The 19038-nt window shown below is 54.7% G+C and overlaps 1 protein-coding gene across 8 annotated transcripts; it reads right to left on the bottom strand.

The window, feature by feature from the left end:
- Window positions 1–549: 549 nt before the first annotated feature.
- Window positions 550–17611, bottom strand: LAT2 (linker for activation of T cells family member 2). 8 transcript variants are annotated; one of them, XM_023735285.1, is made up of 13 exons: window positions 15574–16854; window positions 12189–12302; window positions 11737–11776; window positions 9090–9133; window positions 8864–8924; window positions 8573–8610; window positions 8247–8282; window positions 8145–8175; window positions 7589–7644; window positions 6578–6640; window positions 6204–6272; window positions 5765–5883; window positions 550–1127 (listed from the first exon to the last, which is right to left on the bottom strand). In XM_023735285.1, exons 1-12 carry the CDS (start codon window positions 15701–15703, stop codon window positions 5780–5782), a joined length of 786 nt encoding a protein of 261 aa, XP_023591053.1. In that variant the 5' UTR covers window positions 15704–16854; the 3' UTR covers window positions 550–1127; window positions 5765–5779. The 8 variants fall into 8 exon arrangements, with proteins under 8 accessions (XP_023591053.1, XP_023591052.1, XP_023591057.1 ...); XM_023735284.1 differs by having other exon boundaries at window positions 550–1132; window positions 15574–16852; XM_023735289.1 differs by lacking the exon at window positions 6204–6272 and having other exon boundaries at window positions 15574–17602.
- Between the last annotated feature and the right edge of the window lie 1427 nt (window positions 17612–19038).

Below are 19038 nucleotides of genomic sequence, written 5' to 3'. Positions count from 1 at the left end.
ATGGGAGGGCTGGCTGGTGTCAGAACTGGTAAAAAGGTTGGAGAGGAGGTATGTCTGACCTCTGCTTCATAGGAATCAGCCTTGGGCTGTTGACGCTGATAATGAGTCTCTCTCCTTCCCTTTGTGAAGTTAGAAGAGCTCAGATGCCCCTGCGCATCCATGTTTTACAGGCCACTCTAGGCCTCTCAGTCTGGTTGTTTACATGAAACGGGAAAGAACACAGGAGAACGACTGCTCTTAAACTGAAATGGTTTATTGACAGGTTTAGGTTGAGGCGCTTTCTTTTCCTGATTGTGGTTTTTCTGACTTAGAATGGTCCCCTTGGGCCCTGCCTTTCCCCTGGGACAGCCATGTTACTGCCCAGTCAGCCAGCCCAGAGCAGGGGAGTTTTCGGGGCAACTGTCGGGATCCCCTCCTGGTCCAGGGGCCTTGGCCACTGTCTGACCGCTGCCTCCCAAGACTGTGATGTACATTTTGTCCACAGAAACATTTCCATCAAAGGCACACGACGCTATAAAAGATGGTTATAGTTGCATTTCCTGAGTGTTCTGAGGCCCAGAGACAAGAGTGCCCCACAGAGGGTAAAGGAGAGAAAAGGCTCCCCCAAATCAATATGCTGAAGTTAAGTCCATGTAATGCTTTATAGGCGACAAAGTAGACAAAAATCTCTAGGCTGAAGTGTAGAATATTAAATATAGCTCCACCTATATAAATTAACTGTACAAGCTTATCAGTCACTAAGAAATGGCAGCAGCCGACAGTAATCATCAATTTAGGATCCAAATCCAAAGCAAAAAAGGACGCGAATACAAGTGTTGTAGGATGTTTTAGATTAGGGGGTGGGCGGTGCACCTGCCCTCACTCTTGGCATCAGATCACAGTGGGAACCACCTTTCCCTCGCACCACTCGGCCCCGCCCTGTGGAAGCCCAGGTCAGGGAGAGGGCTCTGCAATTCCCAGAGTAACTGTCCATCCCTAGCGCCTCTTCCCAGGCCGTGCTGCCCACGGCCCTTCCAGAACGACGCGGCTAGGTGTGTAAACTGGAGCAGTTGTGGCAAAGTGATCCCTGAGAGGCAGCAAGCGGTTCTGTGAGCTCAGCGACTTCCTTTGCTCTTTTGCCTTGGCTCCTGCACTGAAGAAGCAAAGAGTTTGTTAAAAGGAAAAGGTTTGCCTTTGCTGGGATTTTGTTCCCTCAGCACTGGAGCAGCTGGCTGAGGGAGGGGAGCAGGTGCTACCCAGTGACCCCCAGCATTCAGCCGCCCCCCCTGCAGCGGCTGAGGAGCACCTGCCATCAAGCAGCTTTGACCTGTGTTTCTTACTCCAGGCACTTCTGCTTTTAGTTTGAAGTCTCAACTATACCTCTTGATCTCGGCAAAGGCTGTGGTGGTTCTGCCCTCGCACCTACTGCAGGCACTTCCTCTGCAGAACTGCTGGTGGCCTTTCCTGAACATGTCCCATGCCAGGGTGCACCTCTTCGAGATCCGTCCTTTCCCATAATATACAGACAGTACCTACAAGTTTTCTCAAGTGCTGTCTTCTGCTTGATGGACTCAGCTCACCTGTCGTCTGCCTTACTGACAGCCCTTCAGATTAGAACAGTGATTGGGCCACTCCAGCGTTTTCTTGGGGCCCACTGGGAATGCTCAAATGTGGGATCAGGCCCTTCCTTCTGTGCCTGGATGTGATTCAGGAGGTGAATGGTTCCATCCTGCCGTAGCCTGGGAGTCCTGGTTAGGCACTCGACTACTCATCAAAAGGCTGGCAGTTTGAATCCATCCAGCGGCACCTCAGAAGAAAGGCCTGGCTTCCGAAAAATCAGCCATTGAAAACCTTATGGAGCAGAGTTCTACTCTGCACACACAGCGTAGCCATGAGTTGGGCAGCTAGTTCGGTTTTTTGGTTGCCAGAGTCTGACCCAAACACCTCTACCTACTATGTCATTTCAGTCAGCATATAGCATCCTGCGATTGATTTCATCTCAAGAACCTTCACGATCCCCTCCAGCTAGTCTGCTTCTCTCTAAAGTGAAACTTCCAGAATGATCTCTACTCCCTGTCTTTGACTCCTCCCCTGTTCTCTGTGGAGTGCAAACAGGCCTTTCCCCACCACCACTCCACCCGCCAGCTCGGGTCACCAGTGAACACGGTGCTCGGCTCCCAGTCCTCATCTTCACGACCTCCCTGAAACTGTCCTTGGCCCCCAGGACACTTCCCCTGGCTGGTTTCTCACCTCGCTGACAGCCCTGCACATGGGAGGGCCCGGAGCTCAGTGCTTGGGCCTTTTCTCTCTAGTTTCTCTGCCTTTCCATACCATCTGTTCAGGTTACTGAACCAAGTCTGTGTCTCCAGCCTGAACCATCCCCCCGAGTCCAGGTTCAGATATCTAGCTGCCCACTTCCTGCTTCCACCTGGCTGTTCAGTATGCGTCTATCTCATCCTTTGTTGTTCTTAGGTGCGGTCGAGTAGGTTCCGACTCATAGCGACATTATGTATTACAGAATGAAACTCTGCCCGGTCCTGCGCCATCCTCATGATCGTTATACTTGAGCTCATTGTTGCAGCCACTGTATCAATCCACCCACCCTCTACTTTACCAAGCATGATGTCCTTCTCCAGGGACTGATCCCTCCTGATAACATGTCCAAAGTATGTGAGAGAAGTCTCACCAACCTCCCTTCTAAGGAGCATTCTGGATGTACTTCTTCCAAGACAGATTTGTTCGTTCTTTTAGCAGTCCACGGTATATTCCATATTCTTCACCAACACCACAATTCAAAAGCATCAATTCTTTGGTCTTCCTTATTCATCGTCTAGCTTTCACATGCATATGAAGTAACTGAAAACACCATGGCTTGGGTCAGGCACACCTTAGTCTTCAAAGTGACATCTTTGCTTTTTAACACTTTAAAGAGGTCTTTTGCAGCAGATTTGCCCATTGCAATGCGTCATCTGATTTCCTGACTGCTACTTCCATGAATGTTGATTGTGGAGCCACAGAAAATGAAATCCTTGACAACTTCAATCTTTTCTGTGTTTATCATGATGTTGCTTATTGGTCCAGCTGTGAGGATTTTTGTTTTCTTTATGCTAAGGTGTCATCCATACTGAAGGCTGTGGTCTTTGATCTTCATCAGTAAGTGCTTCAAGTCCTCTTCTCTTTCAGCAAGCAAGGTTGTGTCACCTGCATAACACAGGTTGTTAATGAGTCCTCCTCCAATCCTGATGCCTCATTCTTCATATAGTCCAGCTTCTCAGATTATTTACTCAGCATACAGATTGAATAAGTATGGTAAGAGGCTACTACCCTGAGGCACTCCTTTCCTGACTTTAAACCATGCAGTATCCCCTTGTTCTGTTTGTTCTGCTTGATTTATGTACAGGTTCCTCATGAGCACAATTAAGTGTTCTGGAATTCCCATTCTTTGCAATATTATTCATAATCTGTTATGATCCACACAGTTGAATGCCTTTGCATAGTCAATAAACACAGGTAACCATCTTTCTGGTATTCTCTGCTTTCAGCCAGGATCCATCTGACATCAGCAGTGATATCCCTGGTTCCACGTCCTCTTCTGAATCCAGCTTGAATTTCTGGCAGTTCCCTGTTGATGTACTGCTACAACCGCTTTTGAATTATCTTCAGCAAAATTTTACTTGTGTGTGATATTAATGATACTGTTCAATAATTTCCACATTTGGTTGGATCACCTTTCTTTGGAATGGGCACAAACATGGATCTCTTCCAGTCGGTTGGCCAGAAGGCTGTCTTCCGAATTTCTTGACACAGACGAGTGAGCACTTCCAGCGCTGCATCTGTTTGTTGAAACATCTCAATTGTTATTCCATCAGTCCTTGGAGCCTTGTTTTTCGTGAATGCCTTCAGTGCAGCTTGGGCTTCTTCCTTCAGTACCATCAGTTCCTGATCATATGCTACCTCCTGAAATGGTTGAACGTCAACCAATTCTTTTTGGTACAGTGACTCTGTGTCCAAAAATCACCTGGCCTTCCCCATCAAACGTGCTGCACCTCTCGCTGTCCACATCCCAGTGGCTGACAACATCCTTCATTTGCTCAGGCAAAAACTTCAGCCACCCTCCACTCCTCTCTCCCACCTCATTCACATCCAGCAGAGCAGTAAGTGCTGTTGGCCCTCCTGCAAAGTGCATTCAGCCGCACATCTCACCGGCTGCGCTGCCTCCACCCTGCTCCAGGGTGCTGTCACCGCTTTTCCTGAATTGGGGCCTTCACTTCCTTACTGGTCTCCCTGCTTCTGCTCTTGTCCCCTGTGTTCATTTCTCAGCCAGTGGGCCTTAAAAACATTGAGGCACTCCATTTAAGACCTCCTGATGCCTCCCCTTCTCACTCAGAAAACACTCAGGTTCCTATGCCCGCGTCCTACCTCGACCTTTGTTACTTTCCCCTTTACTCCCCCTGCTCCAGCCCCCTTGCCCCCCTTAACCAGTAAATCATATGCTGTTGACTTGACTCCACGTGTCAGAGTAGAACTGTGTGTGCTCCACAGGGTTTTCTATGGCTGATTTTTGGAAGTAGTTCGCCAGGCCTTTCTTCCAAGGCACCTCTGGGTGGATTCGAACTGTCAACTTTTGGTTACCCGCTGAGTGCCTTATCTGCTTGCACTCCAGGGACTCCCTGGCCTCCTTGCTGTTGCCACCTGCTGGGCATGCTCCTGCCTCAGGGCCTGTGCTGTTTGTTCCCCTTGCCTGGAACGCCCTTCCCCAGAGGGGTGAGGAAGGGGCTCAGACAGAAAGAAGGGCATTTATATTACAACACTGCCTCTCCCCCCACCCATATTACTCCCTGCTCCCCTTCCCTGCCTTATTTATCTTCACAGGATTTATCACCATTCCACACTGGGTTTACTTACTCTGTTAATATTTATGATCTCTCCCACAAGAAGGTAAGCTCTAAGAGGTCAGGAATTTTGTGCGTTTTGTTGATTACTGTGTCCCCAGAACCTAAACTTGCCCGTAGCAGGTGTTTACCCATATTTAATGAATGAATGAATGAATGAATGGCGGGGCTCTGGACCCTGGGCTCAAACTCCTGTGGCTGACGCCGTGCTGGCCCCCGGGGCACCGTGACTATGAATCCTCCAGCCTGCCGGCTGATATGTGCGCCCTTTCTTCCACGTCAGGCCTGTGGGCAGCCCTGCCCAAGTCTGCGTGGTCGTCCTGCCTCCCAAGCATAGCCTGGTCATAGCCTGGTGCCAGTGTCTGGCTGCTGGGTCCCTGTCCCCTTCTCCACCCAGCCTCTCAAGAGACGTGTGTGGGGCACTGAGGGCCATGCTGGCCCACGGGGGCGCCTCAACACATTTCAGCCACTTGTCAACAGCACCAGCACCTCTCAGTCCCCACCTCTCCACTTGCCTGATTCCTGCCCTCATGACCAGGTCCTGCCTGATGCTTCACCTGCAGTCTTATCTAAGAGGTAGACACCAACAGCTCCATTCTGCAAGTGAGGAAGTGCGTTCTCTGGGCGCGCAGTGAGTCGAGAGTGGAACTAGGAGACCCACCCCTTTACTTCACAACTCCCAGACGCCTGGCCAAGCGCTGCTGTGGGCCCCTGCCAGGCCTGCGGCTGCAGGGGGAGCCAGGCAGGCATGCTGGGGGCATCTCCCCTCTGCTTGAGATACAGAGCCCTCACCCTGCCGGGCCGCCCCTTCCAGCACCGTGTGCTCCCCCAGGAGACCTTGCCTGCAGCCAAACTCTGTTGGAGCCCAGTGAGGCTGCCCCAGGGGGCTGTACCTTCCTGTGGTTCTGCTAGGTGTCCCTGGCCACCGTGACCTCATTCACATAGTCTGGCTCACTGTCGTCCTCGTCGGGGCTTCCTGCCAGGGAAGGAGGTGCTTCACCCAGGACAAGCTCTGTGGATGATGGGCAGGTGGGTGGTCAGATGAGTCACGGGACACACGGCCCCAGTCCCCCTGCTGAGTGCTCCAGCTGCAGACAGACTCCACGAACCAGCCCGTGTGAAAGGACACACTGGATAGGACTTGGGTGCTGTCTGTCCTGTCTCCATGCGGGGGTCTCTGGGAGCGGAACTATGGGATTGGCTGGGCTGGCCAGGGAGGACCTCCAAGACCAGCTCCTCCAAGCCCCCCAGACTCTCCTCGCCCTCACCCCAAGCCACTCTTGGAGCCTGTTTAAGCTGGCCGCTGGCAAGCTCTGCCCTCAGGCCACGTACCCACAGCCCTCCTGGACTCCCGCCACTGTTGGATGGATGCCGAATTCTGGTAGTCCTCGGAGTTGTCATCTGTATTGGGGCGAGCATGGGGGTGGCAGACGGACGGCCACGGTGATTCCTCAGGGCCCACTCTACCAGGTATCCTGCCCTCATTTCGGGCAGCTCGGTGAGGGAGGACGGTGCCCCCAGCACATCCCCTCTGTCACCAGGTGCTGAGGGTGCCACCCCCCAGGACCCCTGGGGCAATGCTTTACCCAAAGGCACCAGAGAAGAACAATGCCTTTGGGCAGGGGGACTTCAACCCTCACAGTCTGGCCCAGACAGGGCCACGGAGGCCCACTCCCCTTGCCCACCCCTCGGCCCAGCTGCCTCACCTGGCTCGGGGGTTCCTGGCCTGCAGATGAGCACGTTCTGGTAGGAACTGGAGTCGTCCTCATCTGCCAGAAAGGCCCCGCCCACTGAGCAGGCTCCCTCTTCCCTCCCTCCCTCCCTCTCAGGTGACCTGTCCTGCTTGCTCCTGGCCCTGTGGGCCCCCAGGGCCTCAAACACCTTCCCCAGGAAGCTTTTTGGCAGGTGCTGGCATGGCTCCAGCAGCTTCCACCTGGCTCCTGCTCTGTCTTCCCAGGGCACTGGGTGCACAGGGGAGGGAATCAGGAAGGGGCTGTGCACAGAGGCAGGGAGGAAGTGACAGCCTCAGAGGCTCCGGCCAGGGAGCCGCTGGGTGCTGGGAGGGGCTGGGCAGCACCAGGAAGCAGCCTGAGACATCCTGAGGCCAGACTCCTTCCATGAGGCTTAAGAGCTCTTTGCCCAGGAGCCCGGCTTAGGGGCATGTCACGAGGAGCTGTGTGAAAGGGGCCCCACCTAGCCCTTCTCAGGGGGAAGAAGAGCCCCTCTCTCTCCACCATGGTGCCCTTCCCCTGCATGGCCCAGCAAGGAGCGCCGGTTGGGAGCTGGATTCAAGCTCCAGGCCAGGGTACCCATTAGCAGGTGCTCCCCACCCTTCTAAAGCTAAGGTGTTAAAAGGTCTTTAGTCCCAGCTTCCTCAGAGTGTGCTGGGCTTGGCGTCCACCAGCACGGCTACCTGTCCTGAGCCTTCCTCCCAGGCCCCAGATGTACTGGATGACAAGGGCCCAGCCTCCTGCCCCCACCTCCAACTCTCTCTCCCGTTTCCTCCCTTTTGTGGGCCACTCCACTCTCTCCTGCCCCTTTTCTTGGCACCAGCCTCCCACTGTCTACTCATCCAGCTCCCACCAACCCACCCAAACCTGGGCCCAGCCGCCCCCTCTGTGTCCACCAAGCACCTTTTCTGCCACCAAAGTGTGGCTTCTGAGGCTCAGCTCTCGTGCTTTTTCCTCCCACACCCCACACCTCGCTCTCTCCCTCACCTTCCAGGGGCTTCCGGAACTGCCCCCAGTTGTAATAGTCCACGGCAACGGGGTCTCTGGCCAGGAAAACAGACACAGCAGGGGTTGCATGGCAGGCCCGTGGTGGGGGGTGGGGGGGCAGCATGGGGGAACAATGAGGTTAGGGCTGCTCCAGCCATCAGCTCCCTGGGTCCCAGGGGCCTCTGCCAGCATCTCCCCACCCCCGCTCCTCTTTCTATCTCCCCCCCTTGGCCCCCCTGAGCCACCCTGGGGCTGGAGGAGGCTGCAGCCTGGCTCTAGCCACTTTGCCCTTGCTATGAGCACGGGTCCCTGCCTGCCCTGGGCCTCAGTTTGCCCATCTGTGAAATGAGAAGACAGCCCCGAGGCCGTTCCTCCTGGGTTTCCAGGCTTCACCTAACTTGTCTTTGAATAGATGCCCCTCCCCCCAGAGCAGGCCCTTGTCCCTCTCCCACCAAGGTATGGTTGCCTGAGGGGCAACAGTGGATCCAGAGTCTATTCTAGATGAGGAAGCCAGGGCAGTGGCGGACAGGGGACGGGCAGGGAGAAGGCCACTCACACGTAGGCTGCATCTGATCCGTGCCTGCTTCCTGCAGCAGGAGAGAGTTAGGCCTGAGCTGGGCTGTGACCCCACCCCGGCCCACCCCTGGAGCCCGCCTACCTTTGCTGAAGTTCTGGTACCTGGGGGTTGCAGACCCTGGAAGGAAGGCCAGGCTCATTACTGCCCTCTCCTTGGCCTGCCCCTGCCCAGCTGACCCCCCAGGAGGGCAGGTGCCTTCACCCCTCTGCACCTGCCTCTATCCACCAGGCCAGCTCCCTGGCCCTCCCAGCCCAGTGTCTCCTCTGAGAAGGCCTCCCTGTCAGGCCTGTGATCCCTGGCTCCCCAGGCATCCCCTGGCAGTACCTGTCCGGCCATGTGTTCACCTACCTCAATTGCACCTCAGCTAGGCCTGCCCCTGCCCCACCCTTGTGTCCGGGGTCACTCACCCTCAACGCTGGGGGAGAATTGCAGCAGCTTGTCCTTCCTGCAGGGGTTGGGGTAGGAAGAGGCTGAAAGAGGTGCCAGGGGGATAGGCCCCAAGGCTTCTGGGGGCCTGAAGGCCCGGGCCTCACCCCACAGCCTCCCTGGTGGGGCCCTCGCGATCAAGCACTAAGACCCGCGGAGGGATAGAGGTCTTGGCCTGGGCTCAGCCAGGTGGAGACCCCCAGGACCCTCCTTCTCATCCCCCTGTGGGGCTGTGACCTTTTCAGGGCCCAGGACAGGGAGCTCATTCCTACCTTGTTTGTGCCGTGTCAGGGGCTGCGTCCACCAGGGGGTCTGCCCATGCCTGCCTGATCACTGCAAAGGGCAAGGGGGTTTCAGTCAGTCCCCAGCCCACCCAGCTGGCGTAGCCCCACCACCTCCTTATCCTACCAGATCTGGCCCACAGGGTGATGGGGACAGAAGGGACCTAGACGTGACCACCCCCAGCCCTGAGCCAGCCCAGGCCCTGAGGGGACTCACAGGAGTATGTCCGAGCCACTGCAAAGCTCTGTTGATTCTCTTGTCTGTAAACACAGGGGCTGTGATGAGCTGGGTCCTGGCCTCCCCCAGCCCAGGGGATAGGGGACAGGAGAGATGGACAAACAGACGGGGAACAGAGAAGGGAGGGATGGACCAGGGTGAGAGCGGAAAGGAGGGCCTCTCCTGATACCCCAGTTTTCTGGACTGCTGCCCTCACTGGGTGCCCAGCCTTCACATGGCCAGCCAGACCCACCCCCGACATGGCCCACCCTGCCTGGGGCCACAAGCCCGCCGAAGACAGTTGGCAGGGGTCTATGGGCAGGGCTAGGAAGCAGCCCTGACGTCGGGGGCATGAGGGCAGCTGAAAAGGTCTCTGACCCTGGCCCCTTGCTCAGGGACCCAGCTGTGACTTTGGAAAATGACTGCAACCAGGAAGGGCAAAGAGACCTCCCCCCACCCCCAGGGGTATCTAACATTCCCATGGGAGCATGCCCTTCCTGGGATGTTCAAACACACCATTTATTCTCAAATAACCAATGGGACAACACCAAAGCTTAGCAGACACTGACACTGTTCTCCCCTTCTTCCTTTGAAAAGAACCCTGGTTTTTATTTAGGTAGCCATGTGCCCCCCTAACAGACTATTTCCCAGCCTCCCTTGCATCTAAGTGTGCCATGTGATTACGCTCTGGACAATGAGCTGTAAGCCAAAGTTGTTGGAACTTCCAGGGAAATCTCCTTAGAAGGGCCACTGCTAGCCTTCCCCCCTTCTTTCTTCTTACTGCCTGGAATACAGAGATGAGGGCTGGAGCTCTAGCTGCCATCTTAGACCATGACATGTCCTTGAGAACAGAGGTCACACACTAAGGATGGTGAGTAGACTAGCTCATCAGCAGGGAGGTCTCTGGGCCTCCCCAGGACCAGAATGGGCAGACCTGGCCCTGCCCTCCAGGAGATCCTGAGGAATCAGGGGTAGGGGTGACTTGATTTAGGAGGTATGCCCTAAATTCGCAGGAGGGAGTCAGGCATGGCTTCCTGGAGGAGGTGATGCAGGAGCTGGGACTGGTGCACACAGTAGCTGCTTCATGCAGGCTGGCGGGACTGAACCCAACAGAGGTGGGAGTTGGAGCGGCAAGAAAAGGTGTTCCAGGGAGGGGAGCAGCCCAAGGCCCCCTCCTGCCTTCTCCCACATGAAGAGGTCTAGACTCTGGCCCTGACAGTCTACTGCTCCAATACCAACCAGAGCCTGGAGCCGCAGGGACTGAGAGAGGAGGGAGAGCTGAGGGGCAGGGCCAGGGGCATGGGGGCACCAGGAGGGCTCAGCTCGCCCCTGGCAGAGGTTGCGGGCAGTTGGGCCAGAGGGACAAGTGGCCATAAAAGCCCAGAAAGGTTCAGCCCTGGCCCCAGGGGTAGGTAGGGATGAGAAGATTCTATTTTCAAATCTCATTGTGGTTTTTCAGTTACAAAAGGAAATAAGAAAGGATGTGTGTGTATGTTTGTACATGGGTGCCTGCCCGCCTGAGCATGCATGTGTAAGAAGTGCACGCGTGAGTGCGTGCACGTAAGCACGTGTGCAGGTAACTGTGTGCAGGTGAGCATGTGTGAAAGGGTGAGTGTGTGTGTGTGAGCGAGCATGTGGGCATGGTCTCCCTGCCTGTGGTTAGTCCCTCTCTCACTCACTAAAAGGACACCGATGGCTGCTGCCCTTGTCCTGGCTTGTTCTTGGGCTTCAGCCTCCCGGCCTGAGATGTCCCGCACAGCTCATCCCTCTGGGCTCACAGGATCCGCTGCCCGGACAGCCTGGACTCCATTTACCCCTGCCCCACTCTGCCTGGGGTGCCTGGACTCCACTCCACCCTGCCCCACTCTGCCTGGGGTCAGTGATCCTGTCTTGGAACTTCTGCTCCCCATTTCTCTGCTCCTGCTCCACATCAGCCCCCGCTCCCCGAGCTCCCGGTGGTCCGTCCCCCAGTGGATCAGCCCCTGCTCCCCAGGCTCCTGTGGCTCCCCTTGGCCCTTTCGACAAAGGCCAGGGGCTCTTCCTGGCAGTCCAGGCCCTCCTCCCTCAATCCCAGCCTCAAGTCTCATAAGGCACACCCACCGCCAGACACCTCACCCCCAAAGGCAGGTGTCCAACCCGGTCCTACTTTGCCCATGCTGTCCCGTCCTCTCTTGCTGCAACTTTTTCTCCCTCAAAATCCTTCCTATCTCCTCCTGGTCCCCCAAGGGACACATACCACATTTTGCTTCGTACTGTGCGTTTCTGTGTGGAGTCTGAGAGGGTGGATTCCTCTGTCTGCCCCAGCACTCAGTCAGCAGCTCTCCTGGGAGCGGCTCCCAGGCTGGTATCAGAGGGAGGCCGAGGCCACAGGCCAACTAGGTTTCTGGAGAGCCTCGCGGGCAAGATGGAGAAGTGGCTGGTCTAACAGCCTAGGTGCCCCTTCTTCTCAGAAGCCCTCCCTGACCTCAGGCTGGGGCAGGGTCTGGACGGCCCTGGGTACCTCCCGCTCCTGCTTGCTCGGGACCCACTGAGGCCTGGAGGAGCTAGCAGTGAAGGGGTGAGAGAAGAGGTGCTAGAGATGCCCTCGGCACCCACGCCAGGGCACACAAATACACTCAGGACCAGTAGGGACGTGGAGGCAACTCACAGGCTCCTCTGCTCATAGATTTTCTCAGACTTCTTTGCACCTGCAAGAACACACCCAAGTTAGCAAGGTCCTGGTGCTGGGGCAGGAACTGAGGCCCAGGCCCCTCACCTTGTCCCCCTGTGCCCTCTACAGGCCTCACGGGTACCCTGGCCGAGCAGCCCATGGCTGCTGACATTGGAAAGGTATCTGCTCGCCACTTCCTAGGAGAGGTGACTGGAGAAGGTGGATGCTGTGGGCAGCCTGGCCTCCCCACCACGGTCCAGGGCAAGCCCAAAGCGAAACCCCAGCCCCAACACCCATTGTCTGCAGGGGGCTGTTCAGAGCCCCCCGGCCACCCCATGGGGGTCTCACCCCTGCCTCATGAGGCTCATGAACTGCCTCTTCCAACCCCAGCCAGGTCTCCACCTGACAGGGTCGCCTCCACCTCTGTGACCCTTCCTCCCCGCCCTTACCTGGGCGGGAGCACCGCACACACAGGCCGGCTGCTGCCCCCAGCAGCAGCAGCAGCGCCACCCCGGTCCACAGCAGCTCCGGCTCCGTGGTCATGTCTGCTCCCAGCAGCCCTCCTGCAGGGGTGCAGGTGAAGGCTGTGAGCAAGGGGCCACAAGCCCACTGGCAGACTCCGCCCAGCTCCCATGCTCAGGTTTCTCACCCCGCTGTCCCTGACAGCCCAACAGCTGAGTCCTGTTCCCTCCTTGCTCCTGGGGCTGGGCCTGAACCAGCCCTGTCCCCTATCTGATCCCAAACCAGCACTCTGCCCCATCACCAATGCTTGGTCATTGCTGGAAGGTTCTGGGCCCACCAGACAGCCGCATGCACATGTACACAGTCCACTCTCACCCTCACTTAATCCACGTGAATCATGTGAACGCCCTTGGAGGGAGAGGTTCGCCCGTTTCACAAACAGAGAAACTGAGGCTGGAAACCCTACAGCTGCTGAGTGGAAAGACAGGATTTAAACCTGGGCCTGCCTACCCCAGCTCTGGCTTGGTCCACCACCTCCCACCGCCCCTGTCAACCTAATCTTGCTCCCCAAAGTCTGTGTCCAGGCCCTTCTGCACAAGAGCCTCTGGGAAGATCCCACTCTCCCTCAGGCTTAGGGCACCTTTCTGCCCCCCAATTCATGGCCTCCTGGGGGACCTGGGAAGGGGGCTTCCATTTCTTAACCCTCTGCATGCCCAGATCCCTCCTGTCCTCCTGTGGTGGAGCTGGGAGGTCAGAGGCCCAAGGTCTGAGGAGTGTGGAACAGAGGCTGCTGTGGTAGCTCGTGGTGGGTTGGTGGGGAGACGGCCAGGGGTGAGGAGACCCTGGACACCAGGCTGGTGTGGGGCCGCAGCCTGGTCAGTAACTGTGAAGCGAGGCCTCAGGGGAGCCACACGCACCCAGTGCACAGTGCCACTCTCGAGTGGGCCTCCAAAGGAATTGCTGGCTGTAGAGACTCCGCCTTCTTGCAGTGACTGGTACGCAGCTGAGGGCAGTGGGGCCTCTGTGGCACTCGCTGCACCTGCACTGCTAAGCCCCTCTCTGCACTCACCTGTCTTCCCCCCTCCACCATCTGTGAGGGGGGTTTCTCCCCACCTTACAGCTGGGGCAAGTGAGGCTTAGAGACGGTACAGGGTGTACTCAGGGTGAGAAGGGGGGCTTCCTACTGCCTGCCTCCTGCTTCAGGTTCCCATTAAACACCACTCAGGCCCCTGAGGCCTGGGCTGGGCCTGGGCTGCGTTGCTTGCCAGCCGTGTGGCCTTAGGCGAGTCTCAACTTCCGGAATCTCTGCCTGGGAAACAGTGCTGGCCCCATGGCTGTGGCAATGACGCTGCATCACCTCCGAATGCTGAGCCACAGTCAGGGGCTGACAGGAGCACCTGTCTCCCCCACCCCCCAAAGTCAAGTGAGTCAGTGGGAAGAGCAAGATTTCCCAGCCACATGATGAGGTGGATGCCCCATGAGGAGGAAGGAAAGTCCACGTCACCCCATGATCTTGTCTGAGGCCGGGTGCTGGGTACGCCTGGTACGGCCCTCCCACCTTGGGCACTGGGTGAGGGGAGGGAGGGGAGCCTGAGAGGGCGGACCTGGTTTCAGCTGCTGAATCCCAGCACCACTGGCCTTCGGGCGATTGGGAAAATGGTGACACTCTTGGGGAGCGTCTGTCATGAGGCCCAGCAACAAAAGGAGCCATGTGAAGCGCAGCCAGGCCGGGTCAGATCTGGCTGCTGCAGCCACTACTGCGGCCCTCACTGTGGTTCCTCAGCCCCCGTGGAAGGCAACGGGCAGCTGGTGGCCAGTCAGAGCCAGGCCCTGGGCGGCCCACAGGAAACTTGGAGCAGCCCTGCCCGGAACCTGCTGACTGGACTGCCCCACAGACACACACAGGCCAGACCCATCCATCCCCTCCACCGACCCACATGGGCTGAGCGGCTGGGCCCAGGATGGGCTGGGAGCTAAAGGAGAGCAGGCGAGAATGCATGGAACCCCCTCAATCACTGGCCTTGAGACCCCCAGCCCAGCCCGTCTCTTCCAAGGGTCCAAGAGGTGACAGCCACACAGCTGTGACTCACAGAGCCAGGACTAACCCAGGGCAGGCTGACTCCAGACCCCACGCTCCTTGCCATTTTTTATATCACGTTTTTTTTTTAATCTTGAAATATTATTCAAAACAGAGGCTAATTTAGCAAACACTTATGTGCCCACCCCCCAGACTGAGTCCTGGCCCCTCTCTGACACCAGGTTCTGAGAGCAGGTGGGCAGATGAGGCGGGAGGGAAAGGCAGAGGGCTCCCAGGAGGGGCAGGGCCAGCCCCAAGTGGGCCCCAAGGGGCCAGGGCTGGGTGGGGCAGGGCAGAGAGGCCACCGCAGCCCTGGGGCTCTGCCGGCCAAAATAGCACAAAGGGAAGTGGGCAGTTTTCATATGAACAAGGTTTGCAGTGAGCGGCTGCGGGAACGTTCTAGGGGTTGGCTGGGGCGCCTCCCGCCCAGAAGGGCTCCTGGTGACCAGCCTGTCCAGTATCCCAGTCCTCTCCACGCTGTAGTTGGGAACTGAAGCCTGGTGAGGGCAAGGGACTTGCAGAGCTGGCGGGGGCTGGAGCGAGAGGCGGCAGCTGGCCTCATGTCCTCAGAAAGTTTCATCCATGGGGCTCTGCTCTGGGGCCTGTTCCATTTTTTTCCAAATAACCTTGGGCTTCAAATGAGGCTGGCTGAGAGACCCTGTTAATGGGGCTCAGAATGGCCAGGTGGCCAGAGGAGAGGGCAGGAGGGTGGCTGGTGGAGAGGTCTGGGCAGCCCTTGTCCCTGGGGGTGGTGAAGGCAGGCTGGCTGGGAGCCCGACCCACCCTCCGACAGAGCTCCCCAGGCCTACAGCACGCAGCCCCATGATGCCCCAGCAGAGAGCTGGCCGGCGGGATAAGGGCTGGTTGTGTGTGTTGGGGCCCTGGGGCAGCCGGGCTGACCAGGAGTGTCTGCCTAGAGAATCCCACCCATCCTCTCACAGCCCTGGGGAAGGGATGTTAGTATCTATTTTACAGACGGAAAAACTGAGGCTCATGGGCCTGGGCCTGGGCCTCCTTGGAGACACTGTTCTGGCCTTTTGGTTGCCCCTCAGCAATCTGGCAGTGATGGGGACCAACCTGGGGGCCTCCCCGGGCTGTGTGAGGGTGGAAAGGGGGCTGGAGCCCCAGAAAAGTTTGCCCCTCCAAGCGCCACAGGGTCTGGGGTGAAGGCCCCGCAGCATCCTTCCACCCCACCCAACAGGACCACCAAGTGCTCCTGCTGGGCCAGCAGGGCCACCCCCCTCCCCCGTGAGGTGAGCAGGGGGCAGCTCCAGGCACTCCCGGGAAAGGCTTACCTGAGAGTCGGGGCTCCTCACTGCGGCCACCCCATCCTGAGCCCAGACACCTGCCCGAGCTGACGCCAATGCCAGAGACACTGATGGGCAGCAGGGAGGGTGACGGGCTTCCTGTCAGCCACTGAATCATCCCTCACACATCCGCTGCTCTGCCGGACAGGCTCTGCTATTAACAGAGACAGACAGGAAGAGAGAAAGAAAGGCAGAGAGAGAGAGAGCGAGATAGAGAGAGAGGCAGAGAGAGAGAGGGAAACACACAAACACAGGCAGAGAAAGAGAGAGAGACATGGAGAGACACATGCTCACTAAAAAACACGTGAACACAGAGATACCCACAGAGGAAGAGAACCAGAGAGAGACATACACACAGAAAAGAGATATATGGGCAGGAAGAGACGCAGAGAGGCACACAAACACAGACAGACACGTGCATGGACATTACATAGTCACACACAGACAAACAGAGACAGGCAGAGAGACAGCCCAGTTGAGATCCACCAAGAGACACAGAGAAAGGCAGAGACAGAGACCAGAGACTGTCAGAGACACACACAGAGCCAGAGACAGAGAGATCCAGAGAACAACAGTCCCAGAGAACCAGACTTGGCCACATGGCCCTGGCACTTGGCTGTCAACAAAATGACTAGAAAATTGGCAACCAAGAAGTCTGGGGAAAAGACATTCGGCAACACATTACAAACCCTACCATTAAAATTTATATCGCACACATTTACGTGCATCACTCAGAAAGAGCAAAGAAGCACGATACACCAATGCAGCAGGTAAGCTAAGTTCAACGCATCCACCAAAACGACACTAAGTGTCGGGCCACATGGAAAATTAAACAAAGCATACCTGAAATAATTAAACCATAATAACCAAAAACTGGGCATTCAAACAAAATCTACCTATAGCACAACACACTTTACAATATGTAGTTACTCAGTGTACCCTGAAGGACATTTAAGGCATGGAGACACCCTAAGGAATACACCGGCAAGATAAAGCCTGACAGATCCTTTGAAATTAATAGATTACATTGGTCCTTTGCATACCTATGAAACCCAATCAGCTTTTGATACCATATAACGTCTCTGTCTAGATCTTCCACAATATATACCTGGTTTGCTGGAAGGAATAATTTACACGGCTGACAGAGCCACACATACACATAGTCGATGGGCTCATGGAAGTCCACTGCCAGAGGAACCTCCCAGTGAGGCAACCATAACCTGTGTAGACAGCTAGTTCCTGTCAGGGCAGCCTACACCTAGACAAAACAAGAATTCACCCTTTAGGTGGACCCTACAATCATAAGCTTAAAACATGTACAACAACACTTATACTTTCTCTGTTATTACTTCTTGGCAAATAGATGAGTACCTGTGAGCATTCTGTCTTGATGCTATGCTTGTCAGGGGTTCCTTACACTAGGAAAACCCTAAATTTTTCGGTAGTCTCACAGGAGGCCTGACAAGGACCTTGCTAACACAATTCCAAATTAATGACCTGACTATAAAGTTGGATGATTTTCAAGGGCTGTAACAGAACTTTAACTCTCATGCTATGGCAGCTTTGTCACGTTTATTTAGGTGCACAAATTAGGTCTTTCTCAAATCAGTAACTAAAGAACATAATGCTACAACAGGTCACGCTATGGACATCCAAAGAAAGGCTATTAAACAGGAACAAAATAATAACAGAATGATTAAGTTATAAATGGAGGCACAATGCAACCTCTTACAGACTGCATTAAATGCAATGTGGAATACTTTAAATACCTACCATTTATAACAGTAAAGGTAGAAACTGGAGCTCTGCTAAAACAGACAATCCCACCAAGTCTAAAATTAATATAACATTTGACAATGGATGTAACACCACCGGAGCATGTGAAATTAAAATATCAGCTTTGAAAAACAATACTATGAAATCGGACTATCACACCATGACGATACCATGATTTCAAAAGTGAGAATGGATGCTTAGTGCTGAACAAATGCCTCTACACAGAGAAGGCATACACATTCCACACGATCAATTACTAGCATGGAACCATGATAACTGGACAACCCCTGAAAACATTAATGTTCCTACAACTATGGTCTTAATTTCTTAACCAGTTGTCCATAATTTGAGGAACTGAACCTTTGTAGCATGCTCCAAAATTTTGATAAATCTAACTTATTGAGTTGTTTTTAACATTATTTGAATAATGTGAATTTCCCCTTCAAGGTTGCACTAAAATAGTATTTTGTATACTACTGTTGTTAGGTGCTGTTGTGTTGGTTCTGACTCACAGGGACCCTATGTACACAACAGAACGAAACATCTCCCCGGCCTGTGCCATCCTCACAATCTTTGCTATGCTTAAGCCTGTTGTTGTAGCCACTGTGCCAGTCCATCACGTTGAGGGTCTTCCTCTTTTTTGCTGACCCTCTACTTTATCAAGCATGATGTCTTTCTCCATGGACTGGTCTCTCCTGATAACATGTCCAAAGTACATGAGACGTAGTCTTGCCATCCTTGCTTCTAAGGAGCATTCTGGCTGTACTTCTTCCAAAGCAGATTTGTTGGTTCTTCCGGCAGTCCATTCAATATTCTTCGCCAATACCATAATCTAAAGGCATCAATTCTTCTTTGGTCTTCCAGCTTTCACATGCATATGAGGGGATTGAAAACACCCTGTCAGGTCAGGCTAGTCCTTAAAGTGACATCCTTGCTTTTCAGCACTTTTAAGAGGTCTTTTGCAGCAGATTTGCCCAAGGCCATATGTCGTCTGATTTCTTGACTGCTGCTTCCACGGGCGCTGATTGTTGATCTAAGTCAAACGGAATCCTTGAAAACTTCAATCTTTTCTCCCTTCTCATAATGTTGCTTATTGGTCCAGTTGTGAGGATTTTTGTTTTCTTTACTTTGGGGTGCAATCCATACTGAAGGCTGTAGTCTTTGATTTTCAAGTCCTTTTCACTTTCAGCAAGCAAGGTTGCTGAAAGTGCATATCACAGGTTGTTAACGAATCTTCCTTCAATCCTGATGCCATGTTTTTCTTTGTATTGTCCAGCTTCTTGGATTACTTGCTCACCACACAGATTGAATAAGTATGGTGAAAGGATACAACCCTGATACATACCTTTCCTTATTTTAAACCACGCGGTATCTCCTTGTTCTGTTCGAACGACTGCCTCTTGGTCTATGTACAGGTTCCTCATGAGCACAATTAAGTGTTCTGGAATTCCCATTCTTTGCAATGTTATCCATAATTTGTTATGATCCACACAGTTGAATGCCTTTGCACAGTCAATAAAACACAGGTAAACATCTTTCCGATATTCTCTGCTTTCAGCCAAGATCCATCAGACATCAGCAATGATATCCCTGGTTCCATATCCCCTTCTGAATCCGGCTTGAATTTCTGGCAGTTCCCTGTCGATGTACTGCTACAACCGCTTTGGAATGATCTTC

This window comes from Trichechus manatus, unplaced genomic scaffold (genome assembly GCF_000243295.1).
Source record: "Trichechus manatus latirostris isolate Lorelei unplaced genomic scaffold, TriManLat1.0 scaffold00077, whole genome shotgun sequence".
In the NCBI taxonomy this organism is placed as follows: Eukaryota; Metazoa; Chordata; class Mammalia; order Sirenia; family Trichechidae; genus Trichechus; species Trichechus manatus.
Note: the sequence above shows the minus strand (reverse complement) of the source record. Positions and strands in the feature narration are given on the sequence as shown.

Bases quoted from the DNA above. Each gene is read 5' to 3' on its own strand.
- LAT2 (XM_023735285.1), bottom strand. From the start codon at position 15,703: ATGATTCAGTGGCTGACAGGAAGCCCGTCACCCTCCCTGCTGCCCATC. The intron at 11,777-12,188 runs GTAAGGGCGGGG...GTGTTCTTGCAG, and splicing joins TGTGCGGTGCTCCCGCCCAG to GTGCAAAGAAGTCTGAGAAA. The intron at 6,273-6,577 runs GTGAGGCAGCTG...GCCCCAATACAG, and splicing joins GCCAGGAACCCCCGAGCCAG to ATGACAACTCCGAGGACTAC.